Genomic DNA, 27939 nt, shown 5'->3' on the forward strand with positions numbered 1-27939 from the left:
TGTCAAAAACTATGAATTTCATCGTAGGTACCCTTTGAAGAAACATAAAATACCTGAGGAAGTATGTTAGCATCTCTCCAAAATGTCTCTGCCACAGTGTTAAGGCCACTTGGAGCCTCAGGTTTCTTCCTAGGAGCACTTCACTTACTGTGCTGTGATCCCTTGTAAGCTGTAAAACAAAAAAGTTAACAAGAAATTCTATATAGTTGACAACCTGATCTATTAACTGGTATTTCTGACCTCAGTAAGTTTCATGGAGTCAGCATCTTCAAAACCAGTCGTTCCCATACTGTGGTGACTGTTTACATTTGCTGTTGACTCCTGATGGTCTATATCGAACATTTCTTGAGGAATTTCACTCTCCTTGTTTGCTGCATCAGGTGCTTTGCCTGAGCCAGACGGCTTCTTTCTAGCCACCCTCAGATGACGTGTCTTCCGCTTAGACGACACGACTCGCTTTACTCTGCCTGGATTGTTGCCAGAGTAATTAACTGGAAACCTGAAAAAAGAGGATTATTCATATAATGTCAACAATACGACACCGTAAAAGTTCATACTTCTTTTTGTTAAGCTCGTCCTTCTTTGAGTGATCTGCCTAGAAATGACAAAAATGATTACACAATTATTGAGATGACTAACACAATGACACACAACCCGTAAGTTGAGGACAAAGTTCAGGAGAGACTCACCTTTTTCTTCCCAAGGGAGCAACTGACTGTGTAGTGGGTCGACTCATTATGCACGGTTACATCAAGATATTGGTTTTCCCCACTGGAGCCCATTACTGTATACCTATAAAATCAAACAGATAGATGCAAAGTGTTAACTGTTACACAATTATGGTAGTTACAGGTATGACTTCTCAGGAATTTTTATATGAAAAAAAGGTGACAATGTTAGTAATTACAAACATGTGTGGTTCATTAGGCCTGGGTGATATGTTGATTTCATTGATATATTCAAGTTTTTTGCTGCAGACGATGTAAAAAATTTTAAAATCGATTTTTTTTCTCCTCTTGCTCCGGCATACTTTTTGCTCCTCAGGAGCTTCCGTAGCTTGCACCGTTCCCTTACTTCCTTAGCGGCTCACATAGCAAAACATGGCTAATGCTAATGCTAACAAGAGGGAGACGTTTGTTTCAAAGAAAAGAAAAGTGTTGTCAGTATTTGGTTTTGCGGCAACAGGTGTGGAACATAGGGCTGCATAGTGCAAAGTTTGTTTAAAAAAGGCATCCGCACAACAAACTTGTTCCAGCATCTGAAACCGAAGCCTCCAGCTGAGGAATACAATTATTTACGCTGCGAATAAGACACAACAAGAAGCAAAAACATCACCTTACTATGGCGAAATAATTTACACCAGGTATGTATGATGATGCCATGTATGACGAGAAAGAAGCACAATACGTAGGGCCATCACAAAAGCAGTTGTTTAGCACACCACCAAGTGTGTGAATGAAAAAGGCCGTGTTTACTTTATTTACTTACTGAAACAAACTATAGTCCTCTTAATGTTTTACTTCATTATTTATTTGGATACAATATATAATACTACATTTTTATTTACAGAAGTATGTTATTCAAAACAGAAGTTTGCACTTTATAGACTTCAATCAGTATTGACGCTAGGAATTTTCAAAATGGGGTCCCAGGGACCACATCAAGTCATAAAAATCGGGTCCCACAGTAAATTTTTGGGGTCCCACTATTTTGTAACCGTTTTGAAAACAAATGATACATGTATGCATTATCCTGTTATACTGTATCTCACATTCTATATTGTGTTTTGGAAAAAGATTGTCATAAACGTTACTTAATTCATTGAAAAAATTATTACAAAAGAAAACAAATATTTATGCATACGTAAATTTATTCAGTTATAAGTTAACTACGGATAAGCGGAAGAAGATGGATGGATGGATGGATATAAGTTAACTTTCTACTTTCCTTCATGGATCTAAACTTTACCGCTGCCGGTAGTTTTTCTATATTTTTATTTAATAAGTTGTAGGTGTATTTATTTCAGTATAAAAGTGTAAAAACTTGTTTGCTTTGGTCATGAAAATATGATAATCCTGTGCCAGGGCATACATAAATTATTTATTTAACGCTTAAATCTCTAGAGTCTACATCAACTTCAGATTTATCCGTCAATTCTATTTTTTTTGTTTTCTGCCCTTATTGTCAATGAAAACTATGTTTTTTTTATGGCAAACACACAAAATATGCAAAATCTTCCACAACAAATATTTTTCAAAGTGGAATATTTGATGTGAAGTAATCAGAGCCTTGGATAGGTTAATATTTTGTTTTGAGCAATGAAAGTTTTTAAAGAAAAAAAACTGCTTTGTTTTATTAGTTAACATTGCAACTTTTTCTAAATTACATTTCACCTGTAAACTTTTTTATTCCACTTTTGTGATGTTTTTGTTTATTTGAATAGTGTTTTTGGAATGTACCGTGGGCCTTTAAAACATTAGCTGCGGGCCGCAAATGGCCTCCGGGCCACAATTTTGAAATCCCTTCTATAGATAATAAAAAATTTAATCTGATAAGTCTATGGATACAAAGCAGAGCCTGGCAACGCACGTTTATCATAACGCACAATCAGCAGCTGTGTTCTAATTTAGGGGCTGCATCCTTCCAAGGACCCAGTCCATGCGGTCGACAAAGTGTGGGTCCTGGCGAGAGTCCTCCAGCAGTGGCTGGAGTGATATTAATTGGGACAGTCTAGCCTCCACTTCCTGGTTACGTCAGTTGTCCCCGCCCTTACATTTACGTCACGTATCTGCTGCTCAGTCGCCCGAGGTTTACTAATGACGAATTGAAGAGAAGACTGTCCAATAGTTTTTTTGTGTTCACTTGGTCCTTCACCTTATTCCAGAGGAAGTGGCTAAGAGCTCACGGCACCGCCCAAGTCTGATTTCCCTGATCATGGAGATGTGTCACGTGTTGACAAGCGTTCTAAAGCTGTTATTCCTAATTATTAGTTAATGATACATTTTTATGCTTGTGAATGCTTGTTGGAGTGGGACATGTACCTTTAAAAACATGCAGACAATCCAGAAGATGTCCCAGAAAGAGTCCTCACGGTCTATTCCTACCACAATCTCTTATTTAGCAGTTACATTATTAATATTCGATTCACAATTGATGTCCTTTTCTAATCGTGTCACATTGCTTGCATTATAGTCAGTAACAGTGAATATTGGAATAGTATAATATTACTATTATCATATAGTTATTTGCAATGAAGGCAGAGGGAATTAATCACAACAACTACAGTTTCAGTACATGAGTTTATTAATTTATATAGGTAAAAAAAATACTTACTTTTTAAATGATCATCATTGCTGTTCTAAAAATGTCTAAATGTACATTATATATATATATATATATATATATATATATATATATATATATATATATATATATATATATATATATATATATATATATATATATATATATATATATATATTACATGCACACACACACACACACACACACACACACACACACACACACACACACACACACACACACACACACACACACACACACACACACACACACACACACACACTGTTGTGTCAATCCAAAACACACAACTTAATGGTCTCTTAACAGGATTCCAGAAGAAAAGAAAATGTTGGTTTCAAAGTTGGTTCCTTTTGGATGTTCCAATTCAGAAGAAGTGCAGTGTTATTTCTATGTAACACAAAATAAATAAAAATCTGTACCAAAATTACTGCGTTTGTTTTTATTTGCCAATGACTTTGATAGGAAGCCATATTAACTTCTCACAGTTTACGTTATCTTTTCTCGATTAAACTCTAGAGTAAATTTGAATAAACTAATCATAGTTGATTTTACGTTATTGTGTATCAATGTATGTTGAATTGCAACAATATCATTTATAGCCCTTTGAAGGCGACATATCACCACGGGTGTTTTTCCATTGCCAAGTATCAATCCGTGGTCACACTTAATAGATTGCTTTCAGATCCTGAGGAAAATCGATAGTTTGGCAAATGTCCAAAGTGGTTTCAAGATAGTATTATCAAAACATAATTAAAATGCTCTTTTACACATTTTTAAGCATTGTTTTTTCTCTCCCTTGGATTCAAACATCGGCCCAGTGTTGTTTTCACCTTTTTAATTTACTAGTGGAAATGGATCCTTCGCTGTACAGAGCTATTTTCGACTATAAAACAAAAGGTATTTATTCAACGGCCATGTCCAAAGTAGAAAAAAATGAAATTCGCCGAAAGGCCGCAAGGTACAATGTTGAAGGTGAGTGTCATTTTCAGAAACTTTTATATTCAAGAGATTTGAAGAAGTCATTTTACATCCAATGGCACATGCTTTCATAGCGTCCCAGAAAGTGTTCAGTACAGACTCGTCGACTAAAAATTACTCATGCATTTTGCTTATTAATTTCTACTGTTAATCGGGAAGACGGTCATAAATTAGATAACTTAATGTCAAATCAGTCTCCAGAATGTATTTTTATCTCCGGGTGCTTCCTAAGGTGGAACGATTGGGACGACAGATAAACCTATTCCCAAAATGCATAAACAAATTATGCACATGTCATTTTGGCCTACTTTTAGCTATGTAACTATGCAGGATTGACTCCCCAAGTATTATCCAAGACACTTAGTAAACTACTTAGAGCAATATATGTTGGCACTAGAGAGTTTTTCTGACAATGTTTGGCATCTGATCACATGTTCTTTCTGACATGTGTTCATGTTATTCCCCTGGGAATGTGAAAAAAACATGAAAACCAGTAATACATTTGAATATACAGAACTTGCACACTGTGACAATAATGGTATTATATGATTGTGTTATCAATCATTTTTAAAGTTGTTTTAATTGTTTACTTAACTTCCCTGTCATTGTATTTTAAATCCACTTCCAAATCCTTCATATTAATTTATTAGAAGACACTATTTAAAAGTAGGCCCCTAGGTTTGAACGTGTGAGTCAATTGTATGTGTCCTGTGATGGACTTGTTACCTGCCCAGAATGTTTTCCTACCTTGCCCAATATTTGCTGGGATAGGCTGCAGCACCACCTGTGACCCTGGGGTAAGTGGTGCCTTAGGTAAGGATGGACAATGGTTATTGCAGGAAATCTTACACAATAATCTCTTTGCCTGTGTCTCCATTGTTTTCTTTTATTTTGCTACAGGTTTCTCTGCAAATCATTTTACATGATACAACTTTTCTTCAGGAAATTTTAAACATTTCATGCAGTTGCAGCTGAACATGGAACCCTCCATGGCTAATTTTTATTTATCCAATTCATCTTTAACATTGGGTGTCTCAACATGATAGCAAACCCATCTGGCTGAAGCCAATGATGTCTTCACTGAGTTCCATGCCAGTGCCATAGGAGCCCACACGGGACAAAAAAAGACCCGAGACGCCATTTCCAGGCGATATTTCTGGCCTGGAATGGTCGCGGATATTGATAAATGGGTAATTCAATGACACTTGAAGCAAATTCGCTTTTTATATAATCCTATTAGAAGTTTCCTTTATTACACAGTTTTATAACTGGTCCTTATGTTATTTCACAGAATATGAAATGACAGTCACCAAATGTTGCCAGCTGATGGTGACGTTGTTTATATGAATTGTGTTCTTTGCAGGTGGCCGATTGTATCGTTTGCCAGGCCAGACAGCCCATAATAAAAAAGGAGGTGGAATACACACCTATAAAGGTGAATATATTTTATATATATATTTTCTTCCATGGCTTTGCTCTGAGTCCGAGGGTCACAGAGGAAGCCGTAAAAACATGTCAATTGAAATATAAGAGGAAGGTTAATTACTACTACACAACAGCATGTTAACATATTAAAATAGATTTTGATATTTGTATTTATTTACGCCCAATAAATTATTAAACTGTCTCCAATGATCCTGCTCCTAATCTGATGTTCTTTATTCTACTTTTTTAGGTCAAACACCCATTTGAGCTTATAGGCATGGACCTGGTGGGAAAATTAACCAAGACAAAAAATGACAATCAATATATCTGTGTCATAATTGATTATTTTACTCAATGGCCACAGGCTTATCCACTAAAATCCAAAAATGCGGCAGGGGTGACCGAATGCATTATAAAATGTTTTCATCAGTTTGAGGCACCAAAAAGGATATTGACGGACCAAGGCACAGAATTTGTCAATGCGGTAAATATGGAAACCACAACAACTATTTGACTGAATTCATGTGTACATTGTAACAGCTTCCAAATATGAGTGTTCCCACATTCATTTTTACATATAAACTTTTCTGTGGTTAATACAAAATGCTACATATCCTGCAAAAATGCTCCCTTTTATAATTCTGCACCTACCAAACAAAATATATAATCCAAGCTATTTTTTTTTACTGTGTAAAACATATGTGCACTCTACATTTACAGATTAACAGGAGTGTGTGTGCCAAACTGGGCATCCAGCGGAGCCTCTGTGCCCCCTACCATCCTCAGACTAATGGTTTGGTGGAGAGGATGAATGGGACCATCCAAAGGTGAAGGAAATATAGCTCCTACCTTTTCTGGGGTCAATCTATTCATTAAATATGATCTATGTGGTCTTCAGTTTACGCTAGTACAATTCAATTGTGGGGCTTTTGACAAATGCAAATTGTAATTTAAAATTTGAATATGTTTTATTTTCCAGGGCGCTCAGCAGACTTGTGGGCACAAAACCAGAAACTTGGGACGAATATCTAGATGCCATTATGTTTGGGCTCCGAACCAAAAAACTAATTACGGCGTCATACTCCCCTGTTTGGGAGAGAGGCCCACTACCCATCAGAGGTCCCTGAGCATCACAGGGTTAGTGAAGAAATCCTACCAGGATTTAATTACGAGTTTCAATAGAAACTCTGCTCTGTAAATGCAACCGGAAACAGTGTTAATGCAAAGGCAAACAAGCTACACTGTCTACTGTGAAAAACATTTGAAAACAATTCCTGCAAAATACTTTTTTGTTCACAGTTGGACAGCAGTGTTGAGGCCATTGTGGGAGAGGAAGCTCTGGGGGAGGACATAGAGCGGCTGGAGAGCGTGAGGGATATTGTGCTCAGCAATGTGGCAAAGCAGCAGGAGAGCACCAGGCGGAGGCTGACAACAGGTGCACCAAAGGCAAATCTTAAAGTTGGAGAGCAGGTCTGGCGGGAGAACGTCAGGAACCAGCAGAGGAAGGGTGGGAAGTTGGAGGCAAACTTCCTGGGCCCGTATACAGTAACAGCACTGGAGGGCAAAAGTGCAGATCTGGAAGGAAAAAATGGTGCAGTTTTCCGGAGGGTAAACATTGACCACCTCATCAAGGTTAGGCATGAAGTTCCGTGTATACCTCATAAAATACAATCTTCCACAACCCCTTCTACACCACCTCAGACACCCGCTGCTTCATATCCAGCCAAGACACACCGCCCCACCACCTCACCTCCACCTCCACCAGCCTCCTCACCTCCAGCTGCACCAGCCTCCTCACCTCCAGCTGCACCAGCCTCCTCACCTCCACCAGCCTCCTCACCTCCAGCTGCACCAGCCTCCTCACCTCCACCAGCATCCTCACCTCCACCTCCACCAGCCTCCTCACCTCCAGCTGCACCAGCCTCCTCACCTCCACCTTCACCAGCCTCCTCACCTCCACCTCCACCAGCCTCCTCACCTCCACCTCCACCAGCCTCCTCACCTCCAGCTGCACCAGCCTCCTCACCTCCAGCTGCACCAGCGTCCTCACCTCCAGCTGAACCAGCCTCCTCACCTCCACCAGCCTCCTCACCTCCACCTCCACCAGCCTCCTCACCTCCAGCTGCACCAGCCTCCTCACCTCCACCTTCACCAGCCTCCTCACCTCCACCTCCACCTCCACCAGCCTCCTCACCTCCAGCTGCACCAGCCTCCTCACCTCCACCTCCACCAGCCTCCTCACCTCCAGCTGCACCAGCCTCCTCACCTCCACCTTCACCAGCCTCCTCACCTCCACCTCCACCAGCCTCTTCACCTCCACCTCCACCAGCCTCCTCACCTCCACCTCCACCAGCCTCCTCACCTCCAGCTGCACCAGCCTCCTCACCTCCACCTCCACCAGCCTCCTCACCTCCAGCTGCACCAGCCTCCTCACCTCCACCTTCACCAGCCTCCACACCTCCACCTCCACCAGCCTCCTCACCTCCACCTCCACCAGCCTCCTCACCTCCAGCTGCACCAGCCTCCTCACCTCCAGCTGCACCAGCCTCCTCACCTCCACCAGCCTCCTCACCTCCACCTCCACCAGCCTCCTCACCTCCAGCTGCACCAGCCTCCTCACCTCCAGCTGCACCAGCCTCCTCACCTCCACCTCCACCAGCCTCCTCACCTCCAGCTGCACCAGCCTCCTCACCTCCACCTTCACCAGCCTCCACACCTCCACCTCCACCAGCCTCCTCACCTCCACCTCCACCAGCCTCCTCACCTCCAGCTGCACCAGCCTCCTCACCTCCAGCTGCACCAGCCTCCTCACCTCCACCAGCCTCCTCACCTCCACCTCCACCAGCCTCCTCACCTCCAGCTGCACCAGCCTCCTCACCTCCAGCTGCACCAGCCTCCTCACCTCCAGCTGCACCAGCCTCCTCACCTCCACCAGCCTCCTCACCTCCACCTCCACCAGCCTCCTCACCTCCAGCTGCACCAGCCTCCCCACCTCCAGCTGCACCAGCCTCCTCACCTCCACCTCCACCAGCCTCCTCACCTCCACCTCCACCAGCCTCCTCAACTCCAGCTGCTTGTTTTGGAGATGTAGAGGAAAAAACCAAAATACAAAAAAACTTCAATCCAAAAATGTACGTTTTTTTTTTCCATTCTGTGCTTACTCAGTTGGAAAAAAAGTTATGAGCGTAAAGCTTGTTACTCCTTTGTTGCATTCATGCAAAATGAACACAACTCATAATTTTCAGAAAAGGAAATCGTAACATTTTTAAGAATTGTGGTTGAAATGGAAAATAGGTTTTTGAGAAGGGGTTTTATGTTATAATAAAAGGTTAATGAATACAGCATGTTTCATGGTTTGATATGGTTCATCTTCTGCAGATGTGAAAGAGGCATTTACAGGGAAGAAGGCCCATGTCCTTCTTTCAAAGATTGAAAAGTTTCAATTGTATTTTTGGGACATCGAGAGGGTTGGTCCCAACCAGGAGCTTGAGAGTGAGGTATTATGCTGTCATTTATGTCTGATTCCTTTACATCACTTCACATATGTGCATTTCTGGACTATACACATTTTAATCAGGATTATTTTCTATTAATAAAGTTAATAATACATAAATTGCAATTTGGTGACCGGCAAAATTAGTTGATAACTGATACTCCATACTGAATATGTGTAGCATTTACACACAGAGTCAGTCAACATATGGAACTGCATGTCTCACGCACAATTAATTTATTTTTCAATCTTTCATAGGTAATCAATGCCTACCTCACCTCTCTTGTGAGGAACTACAACAAAACAAGTGCAGGAGAGGCTAGTGTCATCGACAGTTTTTCGATGACGGCAATTTGGCAAGGGAAAATACCAAGACTCCAGACAGTATGTAGGGGACTGTTATGCACATGGAATTTGTTTCTTTGATTATGCAATACATTTTCATTAGTTCCTCTTATTTACAGCTCGATCCAATGGCATTCTCCATCCTTGTGGGAATAATGAATGAACATCACCACTGGATGTTGACGGTGAGATGAGAAGTACTGTGCAAATCTTGCTTTTATAAGATCTGTATCAGTGGTTTTGAAGGCCCTCTATACTTTCAAGGGTTGAACTCCCTTTCAAATGCCATTTCTGAAGTCTAAAACATTTTCATGTACCATTTCAATCTTACAGATTAATCTGTCCAATAGTAGGTTCGTGCCTCACTTATCTTGTTTCCATGTTAAAAATACAAAGGTCATCTACCCACATGAGAGGAGATGCCTTTTTTTTGGATCCATTGGGGGAATCGAAAATGAACATTAAGAGATGCCTGGAGTCAACAAGGTATTTTTTTCCATTAAAGGATGATGTCTGATACATAGTACTTGCACTATAACGTCAGACAAAAAGCAGCTCTAGGAGCTGCTAAATGACAATGGTGCAATATCCATCCATCCATCCATCTTCTTCCGCGTATCTGAGGTCGGGTCGCGGGGGCAGCAGCCTAAGCAGGGAAGCCCAGACTTCCCTCTCCCCAGCCACTTTGTCCAGCTCTTCCCGGGGGATCCCGAGGCGTTCCCAGGCCAGCCGGGAGACATAGTCTTCCCAACGTGTCCTGGGTCTTCCCCGTGGCCTCCTACCGGTCGGACGTGCCCTAAACACCTCCCTAGGGAGGCGTTCGGGTGGCATCCTGACCAGATGCCCGAACCACCTCATCTGGCTCCTCTCGATGTGGAGGAGCAGCGGCTTTACTTTGAGCTCCCCCCGGATGACAGAGCTTCTCACCCTATCTCTAAGGGAGAGCCCCGCCACCCGGCGGAGGAAACTAATTTTGGCCGCTTGTACCCGTGATCTTGTCCTTTCGGTCATAACCCAAAGCTTATGACCATAGGTGAGGATGGGAACGTAGATCGACCGGTAAATTGAGAGCTTTGCCTTCCGGCTCAGCCCCTTCTTCACCACAACGGATCGATACAGCGTCCGCATTACTGAAGACGCCGCACCAATCCGCCTGTTGATGTCACGATCCACTCTTCCCTCACTCGTGAACAAGACTCCGAGGTACTAGAACTCCTCCACTTGGGGCAAGATCTCCTCCCCAACCCGTAGATGGCACTCCACCCTTTTCCGGGCGAGAACCATGGACTCGGACTTGGAGGTGCTGATTCTCATCCCAGTCGCCTTCACACTCAGCTGCGCACCGATCCAGTGAGAGCTGAAGATCCTGGCCAGATGAAGCCATCAGGACCACATCATCTACAAAAAGCAGAGACCTAATCCTGCAGCCACCAAACCGGATCCCCTCAACGCCTTGACTGCGCCTAGAAATTCTGTCCATAAAAATTATGAACAGAATCGGTGACAAAGGGCAGCCTTGGCGGAGTCCAACCCTCACTGGAAACGTGTCCGACTTACTGCCGGCAATGCGGACCAAGCTCTGGCACTGATCATACAGGGGGCGGACCGCCACAATCAGACAGTCCGATACTCCATACTCTCTGAGCACTCCCCACAGGACTTCCCGAGGGACACGGTCGAATGCATTTTCCAAGTCCACAAAGCACATGTAGACTGGTTGGGCAAACTCCCATGCACCCTCAAGGACCCTGCCGAGAGTATAGAGCTGGTCCACAGTTCCACGACCAGCACAAAAACCACACTGTTCCTCCTGAATCCGAGGTTCGGCTATCCGGCGTAGCCTCCTCTCCAGTACACCTGAATAGACCTTACCGGGAAGGCTGAGGAGTGTGATCCCCCGATAGTTAGAACACACCCTCCGGTTCTCCTTTTTAAAGAGAGGAACCACCACCCCGGTCTGCCAATGGTGCAATAGTTTTTTACAAATAATATTTCTATCATTAAGGGCCTTTATGCGAAAGAAAGGCTGCAATGTGACAAGGTGGGCATGCAGCACCCTGGCCCATGCACGCCAGCAAGATGGCACATCATGTGGTGTCCTGGCCTTAAAAGTAAGTGTACTGTACACTACTGAAACGATGTGGACAACCTCATGGTCATTACCTTTTTTCATAAGAGAAATCCATGACCTGGTTTCCTACATGTTTGTGATATGTACCATTAAGTAGCCAAACATTTTGATGTTAACAAGAATAACTTGCGTATATTCATATGTTGCTCAAAGTAAAAACATGGATCTTAGCATCTTGCTAGTTTATATATTTATCATAAGATGCTTATACGCTAACCTAAGTTTTTTTTAGTTTGCAGAGAAAATATTGAAAGGGCAGCCAATTAACATCAAGACGAATCTTACGGCTGTGAACAAGTTGAGACTTGATATTGCCACTGTCCTCCTTCAAGAAACAGGTGCATTTTATTTCTAGTAGATCAATATTAGTCACTTCATGTTTGAGCTGTTTTAAACCCATGCCCTTCAGTTGAAATGACAGGGGAGGGGGTAAATCCTTATAGAGGAATGTACAGCACTTACAACATTTTTAAACCATAAAAAATATTGATGGCACAGATTACATCCAATTATCAGGACAGCCTAATACAATTACATATTACTGGAGTTTATTTTAATTTCAGCAAGATATTTGAAGAAATTCGAGAGTGAATATTGATGCATACTCTTTTTCGGAACAGATGATCTCAGCAAGTGGGATGGAGGAGTGCGATAACCCTCAATGGGTACGTTTTCATTGTGCAATACAGTCAGGCTGTGAAATAGCAGGGCGTAGATAACATAATTATTGTAGTAAAATGGAAAATGTATTTTGGTGGCAATGCATAATGCATATGAGTTCAAACAGTGTACCTTCAGTTTTAATGTGTTTGTGTACAAATTGGTTGAATGATAAAGAGGTTAAAAAAAAATAAAAAATTAATAAGCCTTACAAATGTTAGTGAAACCAACAAATACGGAACAGTTTACTGAACTCTTCCATGACCTACTCCCTCTTTTCATTCAGAAGCTGGAAAAAGGTCTCAGTCCATTTCATGTGTAGTATGAGCAAGTGGATTCTTGGATTCTGTGGCTGTGAAGTCTTCATATGGAGCTGTAACAGTGATAATGATGAATTATTTAAATCCGGAATTTATATACATTTAATGGCCCAACTTATCTGCCTCCTTACCTCCATCCTCCTCCTCACCTTAGATCTGCTGTGACATCTGTGAGAGGTGCTTTCACCACAAGTGTGTCCTGAGGCCAGATGTGGATGGGGATTACCTGTGCCCTGCATGTTCATGATGAGGGATGGGGGGTTGGAAGTATTGCACTATATTTATGTTATGACCTTCTGTTTATAGATGTATAGTTTCTTATGAGGAGTTACTTGCGTCACTTCCTGTCAATGAGAAAGGACGCAAAGAAAAAAGCTCCGCTTCTGCTACCGGAGTTTTTGTTAAGTCTGAAGATTTTGACCACTGATTTGACCCCTGATTTGCGATAACAGCCACAGGAGAGTCACCTGGCATCTTCGATCTGATTTTGGTCAGTTGAGAGGCACTGATACGCTGAAATAAGGCGAGTGGAAGAGCCGTTAGCCTCAAGCCAAAGGCACCTCCCGCAGTTCAAAGCGGTTGCCTAGCAACCAAAAGTTACGGCGAGTTTACAGCTGTTTTAAAGTGATCCCGACGTCGCAGAGTGATATAAGTTGACAGGCTGACACCTCAAATTGATCTCTGAACGGCGCAAGGTACGAAATTGTTGAAAAAAACAAGTTAAAAGTGCCGCAAGTCGCTAAAGAAGTAACTGCCCTTAAAACAAAGAGGCGCTGACGTCAGTGACTGCCGCGATGCCAAAAGTTAAAGGATTGACTGGAAAGACTGATTTGAAGCTGGGCACAGGACATGATGGGATTCAAGAAGGGATACTACAAAAAATACTCCAGGAATTTAAAGAAGAAATGATAGAAAAATTGGAAGAATTGATAGATGGATGGAAAGAGGATATGAAAGAAATGAAAGAAGAAATTAAAGAAATGAAAAAAGAGGACAACTCCAGAAATAAAGAAGCCACTGAAATGAGCAAACAAATGAAGATCCTTCAAGAAGACAACAACATGCTGAGGAACATCATAGATGAAATGGATCAGGATAAACGAATGAATGATATCATTGTGACAGGGCACCGAATTAAACCAAGATCCTATGCGAAAGCTGTGAATAATGACGGTGAACCAGATGAAATGGATATGGTCTCAGCAGAACAGCAAGTGGTCAACTTTCTGCAATCAAAAGAAATTGAAATTGACATTTATACCATCGAAACATGCATCCCACTGAATGGAAGAAACAACAACGCCACTCCAGTCGTGCTTGTGAAACTCGTAAACAGAAAATCTAAAATGGCATTGCTGAGACAGGGAACGAAGCTGAAGGGAACAAATGTGTACATGAATGAGCATCTCACAAAACGTAATGCTGGAATCGCCAAGAAAGCACGCGACTTGAGAAGGCAGGGAAAAATCCAGGGAACTTGGAGCGCCAACTGTAAAATCTACATCAAGCTGAATGGAAGTCCAGAAGCAAGAGTAATTGTTGTCCATGACATCAAGGACCTGGACAATTTTTAAAGTTGACACAGCTACCACAACAACGATGATAATGGACTCTGAAAGAAAACAAGCACCTAAATTCAGCATCGGCACTACTATGTTCCAAGGGACGACTAAACAAGAGGACCTAGATTCAGGATTGCATCCACCTACACTTATAGAGATTATTGAAACAACATCAAAGTTTGTTGAACAAGAAAATATGGAACTAAAAAATTTCTGCAACAGATAACACAAAAACCAGGATTTGGAAAATGATATAGATCCAGATACAAATTTTTTCTCCCACATCAGTAATAGTTGTTTTTATTATACAGATGATCAATATAATAGCAACATTGAATGTGATAACAAATTGTCAATTATTCATTTTAATAGTAGAAGCTTGTATGCAAATTACAACAACATTAAGAACTTTTTGGAACACATCAACGAACCCTTCAAAGTGATTGCTGTCACAGAAACATGGATTCATGATAAAAAAAGGAATAGATTTTGATCTGGAGGGATATGAACTAAACTACATCAACAGAACCAACAAAAATGCAGGAGGAGTAGCTGTGTACGTGATGAAGAACCTGAACTACAAAGTGGTAAAAAACATGTCATTTGCCATAGATAATATCTTAGAATGTACAACCATTGAAATATGTCAGGAAAAAAGCAAAAACATATTCATCAGTTGTATATATAGATCACCTAAGTCAAGTATAGAAACATTTGAAGAATGGATCAAGGCAACTTACATGGACAATGGTCAAAGAATAATGTTCTTATGTGGTGACTTTAATATTGACTTATTGAACCCCAACAAGCAAAAGTCTATTGATGACTTCATTGATACAATGTACAGCATCAGTCTATATCCTAAAATCACAAAGCCAAGCAGAATCACAGGACAATGTGCCACGCTTATTGATAATATTTTTACCAATGATTTTGATAATAACACTACAAGCGACGTTAGTGATCATCTGCCAGTTTTTACAATATATGATGGAAACTACAAGAAGAACATGGAAGACAAAAGGACATTTCGAAGACTATGCACAGAGAAGAGGATGACTGCCTTCAAAATTGAACTACAAAAGCAGGATTGGGACAATGTGTATAATGAAAAAGAGGTCGATGAAGCATATGAACATTTCTTAAACAAGTTCATAATACTTTATGACAAACATTGTCCATGGATACAACTCAGTAACAAGCAGAGAAAGAATAATCAACCATGGATGACAAAAGGATTCAACAATGCTTGTAATAAGAAGAATACACTATATAGAAAATGTATAGCACAAAGAACTATAGAGGCAGAAATTAAGTACAAAAAGTATAAAAACAAGTTAACAGACATACTACGATCATGTAGAAAAGAATATTACAGTGAATTATTGGACAGGAACAAAAATAATATGAGAGCAACATGGGGCATCCTCAATAGCATTATTAAAAATGGAACTAAGAGGGACTACCCTCGATACTTCTTAGATGAAAATAAAAAAAATGACAACATAAAGGAAGTAGTTGAAAGCTTCAATAATTATTTTGTAAATATTGGACCAAAATTGGAAGAAAGGATTCCAGACCCAGTTCCAATTGAGGACTATAATGATTCCATAGAGCGAAATCCCAACTCCATGTTCCTCAGTAATGTGACACAGGAGGAAATAGTTACAATCGTGAAAAAATGTAAATCTAAGACTTCAACTGATTGTAACGGAATTGATATGGAAACGATAAAAAAGGTTATTGAAGAGATCTCAGGACCATTAATGTATATTGGTAACCTATCATTTCAAACAGGTACATTTCCAAACAAAATGAAAATAGCTAAAGTTGCACCAATTTATAAGACTAGAGACAAACATCAATTTACAAATTATAGACCTGTTTCTCTACTTCCACAATTTTCTAAAATCATTGAAAAACTGTTCAATAACAGATTAGAAAGTTTCATAAATAAAAATAGAATACTCGAAGGGAACCAATATGGATATAGAGCTAATGTTTCAACTTCAATGGCTTTAATTGAAATTACAGAAGAAATTACCAATGCAATAGATAGTAAAAAATGTGCGGCAGCGGTTTTTATGGATCTAACTAAAGCATTTGACACAATTAATCACAATATTTTAATCAAAAAACTAGAACGATATGGCATCAGAGGGTTAGTCTTAAACTGGATAAGAAGTTATCTAACGAACAGGAAACAATACGTGAAGCTAGGCGAACACACGTCTACAACGCTAAATATATCCTGTGGTGTACCTCAGGGATCAATACTAGGACCTAAATTATTCAATCTCTATATAAATGACATTTGTAAAGTTACAAAAGATTTAAAGTTAGTATTATTTGCGGATGATACAACAGCGTTTTGTTCAGGAGAGAACACACAGGAGATAATACAAATAATAACTGAAGAAAATAACAAATTAAAAAGATGGTTTGACAAAAACAGACTATCGTTGAATCTTAGTAAAACTAAAATAATGCTATTTGGTAACAGTAGAAGAGAAAGTCAAACACAAATACAAATAGACGGAATAGAAATTGAAAGAGTAAACGAAACCAAATTTCTAGGTATAATGATTGATGATAAATTGAACTGGAAATCTCACGTAAAAAATATTCAACATAAAGTTGCAAGAAACACGTCAATAATGAATAAAGCAAAACATGTTCTAGACCAAAAATCCCTTCATATTCTCTACTGCTCACTAGTGTTACCATATCTGAGCTACTGTGTAGAAATATGGGGAAATAATTACAAAAGTACACTTCATTCATTAACGGTGTTACAAAAAAGATCAGTTAGAATAATACATAATGTTGGATATAGAGAACATACAAACCCTTTATTTATTGAATCAAAAATACTGAATTTCCACGACATAGTGAATTTGCAAACAGCTAAAATTATGCACAAAGCAAACTATAACCTACTACCTGTCATAACTGGGTTCTTGGGTTTTGCTTCTCCGGAAGGCAAAGGAAAATTGGCGCGGGCAAGGCGTGAATTTAAATACATGATTTATTTTGACACTAATAAACTACTAAAAAAAAGGAAGCAAACAAAAGGCGCTCACAGCGGAGGTAACAACTTGACTATGAAAACAAAACTTGCACAATGGCAAAAACTATGAACAATAAAACAAAAACACAAACTGTGGCAATAATAAACAAAAACTTACTTGGTAAAGAACTGTGAACATGACATGAATCAGGGTGATGAAAAAGTGCGAGGACGCCAGGACGAACAACAGAAACAGACAGATTTAAATAGTGATGTGATCAGTGAAAACAGGTGCGTGACAAGACAGGTGAACAGGTGCGTGACATGACAGGTGAAAACTAATGGGTGACCATGGAAACCAAACCAAACAAGGAAGTGCAACCAGGAACTAAAAAGAGTCCAAAAAACAAACACATGGCCAAAACAAAAACATGAACAGACATGACGCATGACCAAAACAAAAACATGAACAGACATGACAGAACCCCCCCTTACGGACAGATCCCAGATGTCCAAAAAACAGGATCAAGAGTCATGGGAGGGCGGGAGGGGGATGTGGCAGTGGGTCGCCAGGCCAAGTGGCCCCGAATCCACCGAGGCATAGTCATGTGGCGGCGGCGAGTGGAACGCCGCCGCCACAGGCGAGGTGGGCGACCCGGGAAGGGCCACATGCGTGGCCGACTAAGAGGTGGGCGCACTTGGCGTGGTGGACGACTAGGTAGTGGCCACATTCGTGGCCGACGAGGAGGCAGGCGCGTCGTCGTCGTTGCAGGCGTGGAAGCAGCCGATGACGCAGGTGCGGGTGCAGCAGACGAAGCAGGCGGCGAAGCTTGGCGTGGCACTTCGGGCGGCGAAGCTTGGTCTTGGCCGCTCGGAGGGTCTTGGCTGCTTGGAGTGTCTTGGCCTTGGCGAGGGTCTTGGTGAGGTTGGTCTTGGACCTGGTCTTGGCGAGGTTGGTCTTGGCATGGTTGGTCTTGGTATGGTTGGTCTTGGTCTTGGACTTGGTCTTGGACTTGGTCTTGGTCTTGGACTTGGAATGGTTGGTCTTGGTCTTGACGAGGGTCTTGGTCTTGACGAGGGTCTTGGTCTTGACGAGCATCTTGGTCTTGGTCTTGACGAGGGTCTTGGTCTTGACGAGGTGTGTCTTGGACTTGGCGTGGTGTGTCTTGGACTTGGTCTTGGCGTGGAGCTGCGACTGGCGGCACTAGGCGTCGTGGAGCTGCGACTGGCGGCACTAGGCGTCGTGGAGCTGCGACTGGCGGCACTAGGCGTCGTGGAGCTGCGACTGGCGGCACTAGGCGTCGTGGAGCTGCGACTGGCGGCACTAGGCGTCGTGGAGCTGCGACTGGCGGCGCTTGGCGTCGTGGAGCTGCGACTGGCGGCGCTTGGCGTGAAGCTGCGACTGGCGGCGCTTGGCGTGAAGCTGCGACTGGCGGCGCTTGGCGTGAAGCTGCGACTGGCGGCGCTTGGCGTGAAGCTGCGACTGGCGGCGCTTGGCGTGAAGCTGCGACTGGCGGCGCTTGGCGTGAAGCTGCGACTGGCGGCGCTTGGCGTGAAGCTGCGACTGGCGACGCTTGGCGTGAAGCTGCGACTGGCGACGCTTGGCGTGAAGCTGCGACTGGCGGCGCTTGGCGTGAAGCTGCGACTGGCGGCGCTTGGCGTGAAGCTGCGACTGGCGGCGCTTGGCGTGAAGCTGCGACTGGCAGCGCTTGGCGTGAAGCTGCGACTGGCGACGCTTGGCGTGAAGCTGCGACTGGCGACGCTTGGCGTGAAGCTGCGACTGGCGGCGCTTGGCGTGAAGCTGCGACTGGCGGCGCTTGGCGTGAAGCTGCGACTGGTGGCGCTTGGCGTGGTGAGGATTGGCGTGGAGCTGGGCGTGGAGCAGGTGGAGGTGGCCTAGCTGGAGGCTGTGGCTTGGCATGGCGAAAGACTGGTGGTGGGGGCCGTGCTGGTGGCTGTGGCTTGGCAGGTTGAAAGACAGGTGGTGGTGGCCGAGCTGGAGGCTGTGGCTTGGCATGGCGATGCTGAACCACCCCACCTGAACATTTCCCAGCCCTAGCCCCCCCCTCAAGGAGCGGATACCAGACGCGCTCCCCGCTGTCTGGAACCGTTTTTTGGGGTGGGTGGAGGGAGGTCAGGAGGGGGGTAAAATCCTCCCCTATCAATTGTCCAAAATGTCTCTCTTTTTGTACCTGAGATTGAGGGGGTGAAAAAAAAAAAAATTGTGACTTGGGCGTGGCTTGAGTCCTGGGAGGCGGGGCATGAAATTCAGATGGCTGTGACTGATATGCTCTAATGTCCAAAATCATGTTCTGATAATATTTGATCATAGAAACAGAGTCCTTTGTTGAGGGCGGCTGATCAAAAGTAAAAGAGTTCAGAGAAAAACAATCTTGAGCTGTGATGTCATCAGGGTGAAGCCGGGCTGCCTGTGGCTTGCTTCCGCCCGGAGGGGGAGGAGCTTGCGGGAGTGAGGCGTCCTCTTTGTTTGCGGAAGCCCTCCCTGACGTCCTTCGTCGGGAGCGGCGCTTCCGGGATTGCGGTGACGCAGCGCAGTCCTCGGACCAAATGGAGTCTCTGTACTCCATGGAGGAGTAGCGCAGCGATTCCTCCTCCGTGGCGCGGAGGACCTCCCTCGCTGCCTCGTCAAAACCGTCCAATTTTTTTGCGGAGAAACTCTTCTGCTGGCGTCCTACTGTCATAACTGGGTTCTTGGGTTTTGCTTCTCCGGAAGGCAAAGGAAAATTGGCGCGGGCAAGGCGTGAATTTAAATACATGATTTATTTTGACACTAATAAACTACAAAAAAAAAGGAAGCAAACAAAAGGCGCTCACAGCGGAGGTAACAACTTGACTATGAAAACAAAACTTGCACAATGGCAAAAACTATGAACAATAAAACAAAAACACAAACTGTGGCAATAATAAACAACAACTTACTTGGTAAAGAACTGTGAACATGACATGAATCAGGGTGATGAAAAAGTGCGAGGACGCCAGGACGAACAACAGAAACAGACAGATTTAAATAGTGACGTGATCAGTGAAAACAGGTGCGTGACATGACAGGTGAAAACTAATGGGTGACCATGGAAACCAAACCAAACAAGAAAGTGCAACCAGGAACTAAAAAGAGTCCAAAAAACAAACACATGGCCAAAACAAAAACATGAACAGACATGACACTACCCAAGAATATACAACAATTCTTAAAAAAAGAGGAGAAATATAATCTTAGACAAAAACGTAATTTAAAACATTTGTTTGCACGTACAACACTTAAGACCTTCAGTATATCAGTATGTGGAATTAAATTATGGAATGGATTAAGCAAAGCAATCAAACAATGTACTAATATGATACACTTCAAGAAACTCTTCAAACTTAAAGTGTTTACAAAGTACAAAGAAGAAGAACCATGACAAACATTCTCAATTTATTTCATCCATCCATTCATTCATTCTTAAAGTAATCTTACTTATCTCATCATATGAAATATTACTTACTTCACCAATTATTATTATTAAATTCTTACTATTATTTATTTATTTATTTTTATTGTGATTACTTATGGAATTTATTGTGAAAAAATTGTGAACAGGAAGTGAACAAAACGTTTTGCAACTGTTATGTAAAGAAAAGGGGTAGGATTAAATAAGCTCTGCTTCTTCCTACTCCTTTTCAAACATGTTGAAAAGAAACTGGAAATTGTGATGTATCATGTTGTATGCTTGCATGTTCGAAATAAACTCAAACTCAAACTCAAACATTTTATTACAAAAAAAGTGTTCTATTTTGATTGTCTTTGTGTTTACTTTATTTGACGTTTGACTTTGAATATTGTATATATAAATGATTTAATTATGTGTGGATTTTGTTATTTGTTTGTATTAAAATAAATTGCATTATACTTTGCTTGATAAGAAATTATATTTCTTCTCCTCTGACCTGAAAAAAACTATTTAATTACAAGACTGGTTTCAGATTATATTATCGTACTACCGATGTATTTATGATGTTTGGTGTGACAGGGACTTTATCTTTATAAACTTTGTTAGAGAAGTCCCATGTACCAAGAGCTGGGGACACTGTACATACCAAGAAAAACATAGGGGGTGCATTCTCAGGCAGGTGGAATCAATGTCCTGCCTGAAAATGCACCCCCCCCATAACTCCACTTCTGGTGGTCCGATCATCACATGGTTTTCACTGTACAAAGGGGGGGGGGGGGGGGGGGGCTATGATGAGTAACCAGGGTGAGTGTCATGTCTCTATGAGGTTCCTAGCCAGAGATAGATGGGGGGTGCATTCTCAGGCAGCTGGACTGAACGTCCTGCCTGAAAATGCACCCCCACCATAACTCCACCTCTGGAGGTCCAATCATCACATGGTTTTCACTGTACACAAGGGGGGCTATGATGAGTAACCAGGGTGAGTGTCATGTCTCTATGAGGTTCCTAGCCAGAGATAGATGGGGGGTGCATTCTCAGGCAGCTGGACTGAACGTCCTGCCTGAAAATGCACCCCCACCATAACTCCACCTCTGGAGGTCCAATCTTCACATGGTTTTCACTGTACACTTCGGGTACTTTTGGTAACGTTATTTGTGATTGTTCAATTTGAAACTTCTTAAAACCAAATCAATGGTAGATATTAGATGCATTCATTTATTTATTCATTCATTCATCCATACACCCATGAGCTTCTTAAAGTTAAAGAAAATGTCATATTTTTAAAATACGAATATTGGATCACGACAACACGTCAAAGGAAGCAGCAAACATTCGTTCTCCTTGATGTCTCTAAAAAAGTACATATACAGTAGAGGTTTACTTTGGTGTATATATTCTTTACAGTAAGCTGTCAAGGTAGACAATACTACATTTACGGGACAGCAAATATTCCAATATTAAATGGTTATTGTTTTCGCCTTATCTGAATAGCCTGAATGACGGCGAAATCATTAAAGGCTCACAATTTTGAATCCATCCACAAGTAAGGAAAACTTGGATTATTTCACCTTGTTATGTACTTTTTTATGCCGAAAGAGGCGATTTCAGCCACTTCGGTCATTACAGCCGAGTTTAGATATACTTTTCGAGACGAGTGACGTAAGCGAGTGACGTAAGCGAGTGACGTGAGCGAGTGACGTGAGCGAGTGACGTAAGCGCGCTCCCGTCAGGGGGTGCATTCTACCCCGGGGGTGCATTATCCGGCACAACACCTGTTATATGTCTCTCCCTCGGGGTAAAGAGAGGGTAAGAGCACGGAGATCGCTCAACATTACAGTCGAGGTCTTTTATTTTGACACAAATGTATATCACTTGACATGTCTGCTTTTAGCTGTTTTAAATGAATAAATAAAACTATACTTACATTTTAAGGTGGCTTTTTTCGCCCCGCATGGCGTCTCCGTGTTGAAAATAATTTTCCAGAGTTGAGCGCGCAAAGAGTTTTGGGAAATGAAAGGACGCGAAGTGTACACGGATGCAACCTTTCTGCTAATGGGAGAAAAGGACACATTTGTTGTAACTTTTTTGAATTGGGACAGCCTTCGCGCACCGCGATGACGTCAGCACCCCACAAATGCGCACTGCTAAGGATCATACTTGCCAACCTTGAGACCTCCGATACCGGGAGGTGGGGGGTGGGGGGGGGGCGTGGTTAAGGGCGTGGTTAATAGGGGAGTATATTTACAGCTAGAATTCAACAACTCAAGTATTTCATATATATATATATATATATATATATATATATATATATATATATATATATATATATATATATATATATATATATATATGTATGAAATACTTGACTTTCAGTGAATTCTAGCTATATATATATATGTATATATATATATATTTTATTATACATATAAATAAAATAAATACTTGAATTTCAGTGTTCCGGGGGCTATCCAGTAGATGGCAGTATTGTCCTGTTTAACTTCTCCTCCGTTCATGACTCGGCCACCGTGTTCAATGGAGAAGTCTGTTTTACAAAATGTACAGGCAACATAATTACATACCCCTTCCCCTTGGAATTGTCCTGGATGAACTGAAATTTTTGTTTCCATTCGTTTTGGAACTTGCAAGTGTATTTCTTCATCTTGCTCGTCGACGGCGTCGCCATGTCTGTAACTTCCTCGTTCTTCTGCTTCGTCTCCTTGTTGTGTGCGCAGTTGTGCACTCTACTCTCTAAAAGCCGTAGATGTTATGACGTCATTGGGCAGGCAAGCTGTTTATATTGTGGGAAAGCGGACGTGAGAACAGGCTGTCCCCACTCAGGTCCGCATTGAGCTGGAGGGGGCGTGGCCTCCAGCTCCGGCTGAATACCGGGAGTTTGTCGGGAGAAAATTTCTGCCGGGAGGTTATCAGGAGAGGTGCTGAATACTGGGAGTCTCCCGCTAAAAACGGGAGGGTTGGCAAGTCTGCTAAGGATGCAGCCGCCGAATTGAGACACAGCCAGCATCTCTGCTTCAGTAAACAATGACGGCGATGACGTCACTGTCAGCGATGCGAGCGAAACTTGCTAAGTTGTCACCTTTTGAACACTCCTCGCACATTAACACTTCAAAAGGCACATATTTGCCCCATTTATTGACCTGCAAAGTATGTTTTTGGAGTGGAGGAGTCTGCTCTGGTGCTGATTAGCTTGAAGCTAACAACTAGCCTGTCTCCATCCTCGAACAATGTCGATCCAGCAGGACATAAAAGTGAAGTTTCCATGGACTCACAAAGACTAAAACAAGTCATTTACTGGAGTAGAGACATGGCACAAGATGAAGTTAAAAAGGTTGACTTTACACTCACCTTAGTGTTTACCATGAAGTCTTTCTTTTGACAGTCCCTAGCGGTAAAGTTGTCCGAGTGGAAACTGAGGCAGTATTTGTGATTGATAAACCTTTCGGTGAATCAAAATTTAAGAAATTGTACCGAAAACTCGATTACTTTGAAGACGACCAATAAAAACATGCCATGTTTTTATTGGTCGTCGTATTGGTCCGTGTTTAACACGGACCCTGCAGGGTCGGTAAAAAAAAAAAAATCTGCGTCCGGGGGACCTTCCGAAAATGCGCGTCCTTTCTGATTTCAATGCGTAAAAAGACACAATAATTACGTTAATGCCAACAGTGCCTCAATGTTGTAGATTGTTTATTTGCATGCAATGTGCAATGCTACATTTTTGTTAACATAATTATTCTATTGAAACAGAAGCGTGGCTTCCCAAGGGAACCTTTTAATTTAGTTATTTGAAAATTATGCCATGAAAAGTACAGTTTATCCATCCATCCATCCATCCATTTCTACCGCTTGTCCCTTTCGGGGTAGTGGGGGGTGCTGGAGCCTATCTCAGCTGCATTCGGGCGGAAGGCGGGGTACACCCTGGACAAGTCGCCACCTCATCGCAGGGCCAACACAGATAGACAGACAACATTCACATTCACACACTAGGGACCATTTAGTGTTGCTAATCAACCTATCCTCAGGTGCATGTCTTTGGAGGTGGAGGAAGCCGGAGTACCCGGAGGGAACCCATGCAGTCACGGGGAGAACATGCAAACTCCACACAGAAAGATCCCAAGCTTGAACTCAGGACCTTCGTATTGTGATGCACATGCACTAACCCCGGTGCCACCGTGCTGCCCCAAGTACAGTTTATATCTCATCTAAAAAGAACAACATTATACAAATCAGAACTTTGCTTAGAGAAGAGATGCAGTGTGCAGTATCATTTCAAACGACTAGTTTTTGATGCAACAAAATAAAAACTTGTTTTGAATTATCTCTGTCATTTGTATTCAATGGTTTATTTTAAAAGTAGGGGAAAACAATCTGAAAACAATTGTAAATTGAATTTTTTCTGAAAAAAATCGGGGATTTTATTTTTAGGCCATATCGCCCAGGCCGATGGTTCATTAAAAAAATGTCACAACTAATATATTGCAAAATGCTAGCAATGTAATGTTATACAGTGTATCCAATATATTCACCTTTATGTACCGACCGCAGCAAAAAATATTTTTACTGGCAAAGAAAGATTTGGCACTATCTTACATTTTTTAAAATTATTATGTATTTTTTTATCTGATGTATTTGATTTGAGTGGCTTGTAGCTACAACTCCAGACAGTAGATGGCATCATTACTCTGTACAGTCGGAGGCACATCAGCTTGCTTGAGGAATTACAACTACATCACTCCAATTTACAGGTGGTAGGTAGCAACTCATTTGACAAATGGACAGGATGACGATCGAACCAAAAAATAAAGACCACTGAAGTATTTCAATATTTTTAAATGCTAACTACATATTTTGCTGGCATCCACATACACCTGATAACATGAGTATATTGATTTTACCATCATATTTGTGCATGCCAACTGCCATATGGTTATTATAGTAAATCATTAGGTCTTACTGTAAATGGTCTGTTCTAAAGTTACACCTTTAAAGGGACACACAATAGAGCCCTGCACAAGGGTGTGAGGTGTTTGCGATCATCAAGATAATTTGATGGTAAACCCCCATATACAGAACAACAACGATGAAAGTGTGTCTGGCTGTCTCCTATTTGGTAAATGGTTGAATACACATCTGGTTTTCACTTTTATGTGATAGAAAAGGAGGGTGAGTGTGAGATTAAATCAATATTTATTTAAATGGTAGAAGGCATGTTTAAAAATAAATAGACAGTGCAGTGAAGTATATTACTATAGCACTTTTCTCTAGAGACTCAAAGCGCTTTACATAATGAAACCCATTATTTACATCTATAAGCCACATTCAAACCAGTGTGGGTGGCATTGGGAGCAGGTGGGTAAAGTGTCTTGCCCCAGGACACAACAGCAGTAAAGAGGATAGCGGAAGAGGGGATCGAACCTGGAACCCTCAAGTTGCTGGTATGGCCTTTCTACTAACCGAGTTATCCCGCCGCCCCAAGTGCAAAGATGAGCAATGTTGCGTGAGGACAAAGGAATAGCCTTGTAGAATACCAAAGGGCTGTCAAAGCAGCAAAAAGCACTTACCTTTCTAATCTTGAGTCTAAAAATAGCCACAAACCACAGGTGCTATTTAACACTTTAAACTCGCTTATTAATCCACTGAACTCCAACAGTGTGGTGCCTTCTACTCTCTCCAAACAATTTTTTACATTTTTCACAGAAAAAAATATCTATGATTCGTCTGTCCCTTCTTTCTGCTGTAGTCTCAGTGGAAACATGTCTTACTGCCTTCGAGTGTTTTGAGCCAGTGTCCCTCCCTGACTTAACAAAAATAGCTCAGCAGATAAAACATCCTGCATGTCCACTGGACATTATCCCATGTCGGCTTTTTACAAATGTTTTCAACTCTATGGGCCTTATATTGACCATCTAGTAAATTCTTCCCTGAGGTGTGGATGTTTCCCAACCTCCTTGAAACATGCTGTGGTCCAACCACTAATCAAAATGAATAACATTGACCCCAATATTTTAGCAAATTTTAGACCAATATTTTACAAGACAAGGTTGTTTAGTATCAACTTCTTTCTTATCTAAACTTGACCGTGTTTTTTGGACAATAAGGCGCACTTAAAATCCTTAAATGTTCTCAAAAAATCGACAGTGCGCCAGTGCGCCTATTGTACGGAATATTTCTGGTTGTGCTTACTGACCTCGAAGCTATTTTATTTGGTATATGGTGTAATGATAAGTGTGACCAGCAGATGGCAGTCACACATAAGAGATACATGTAGACAGCAAGATGACGCCAGTAAACAACACCAAAACTTTAAAGGTTTCATTGAGAATATAGAAAATTACACACAGTGCCCAAAACGATGTCAAAAATGTTTTAGTATGACTTTGGTAAGCTATTAAGATTGTCACAGCATTACGGATAACGTAGTCAGATGTGCTGTGCTTGAACATACAAGTATTATTACGGTGTGTGTATAAGGACTGCAAAATGGCACATACTAGCAGACATATTATCTGGTGCTTTGTTTTGCAGTATTAAGCAAAACCAACTTTTCTTACCTTCAGGTACCTGCTGATGTGTATTTGGGATCTGCATAAATCATGAAAATATGTGCACGTCCGCCATTGTAGTCCAAGCTGACACCGTAGTCGATAAGCGTCTTCTTTTTCTCTTTCTTCTTGTTATGGGACATTCATCCTCCCCTGTTGCCATTTCTAATATTAAGTAGCGTAAAGTTCTAATTTATATCTGTCAGTAGACTCGCTGTGAAAGTGCTAAAAACTACTGGTGTAGTGGGTCTACATAATTCACCAACAGAACTTTAGCTATTAGAGAGTTCCGGTCGGACGGTTTTTCACGGGACATATTTCCGGCGTTGTTGTTGCACTAGTGAGCCACGGATGAGGAGATTCTGCTCCGTCATTAATTTAAGTAAAGTCTGAATTAAAACATTAAATTAAATTAAAACAGTTAGCTCCATCTTTTAACACTTATTTTACTCCTGTCCTTGTACACTACACCGGTACAAAAAATATGACGGGAAGAAGACACTGTCGAAGTGTAATGGTGGTCCATTACATGTTATGTAGACCACAAGGAAGTGTTTTAAACTTTAAAAAAAAAACTATAATATGACCCATTTTATTGCGCCTTATAATCCGGTGCGTCCTATGGATGGAAAAATACGGTAAATTATATTGGGGAGAAAGTTCAGTCTGGTTTTAAATC

At 41.7% G+C, this 27939-nt stretch overlaps 1 protein-coding gene across 1 annotated transcript in view; it reads right to left on the reverse strand.

Annotated features, from left to right (window-relative positions):
* The window catches only part of LOC133646650 (KATNB1-like protein 1), a 156809-nt gene that overhangs the window by 14191 nt on the left and 114679 nt on the right, over positions 1-27939 (reverse strand). The window contains exons 3-6 of the mRNA XM_062042238.1: positions 690-792; positions 558-595; positions 241-499; positions 54-169 (exon numbers count right to left, since the gene is read on the reverse strand). Of these exons, the coding sequence (XP_061898222.1) occupies positions 54-169; positions 241-499; positions 558-595; positions 690-792 (516 nt within the window). The remainder of the gene's footprint in view (positions 1-53; positions 170-240; positions 500-557; positions 596-689; positions 793-27939) is intronic.

Source organism: Entelurus aequoreus, linkage group LG03 (assembly GCF_033978785.1).
Source record: "Entelurus aequoreus isolate RoL-2023_Sb linkage group LG03, RoL_Eaeq_v1.1, whole genome shotgun sequence".
In the NCBI taxonomy this organism is placed as follows: Eukaryota; Metazoa; Chordata; class Actinopteri; order Syngnathiformes; family Syngnathidae; genus Entelurus; species Entelurus aequoreus.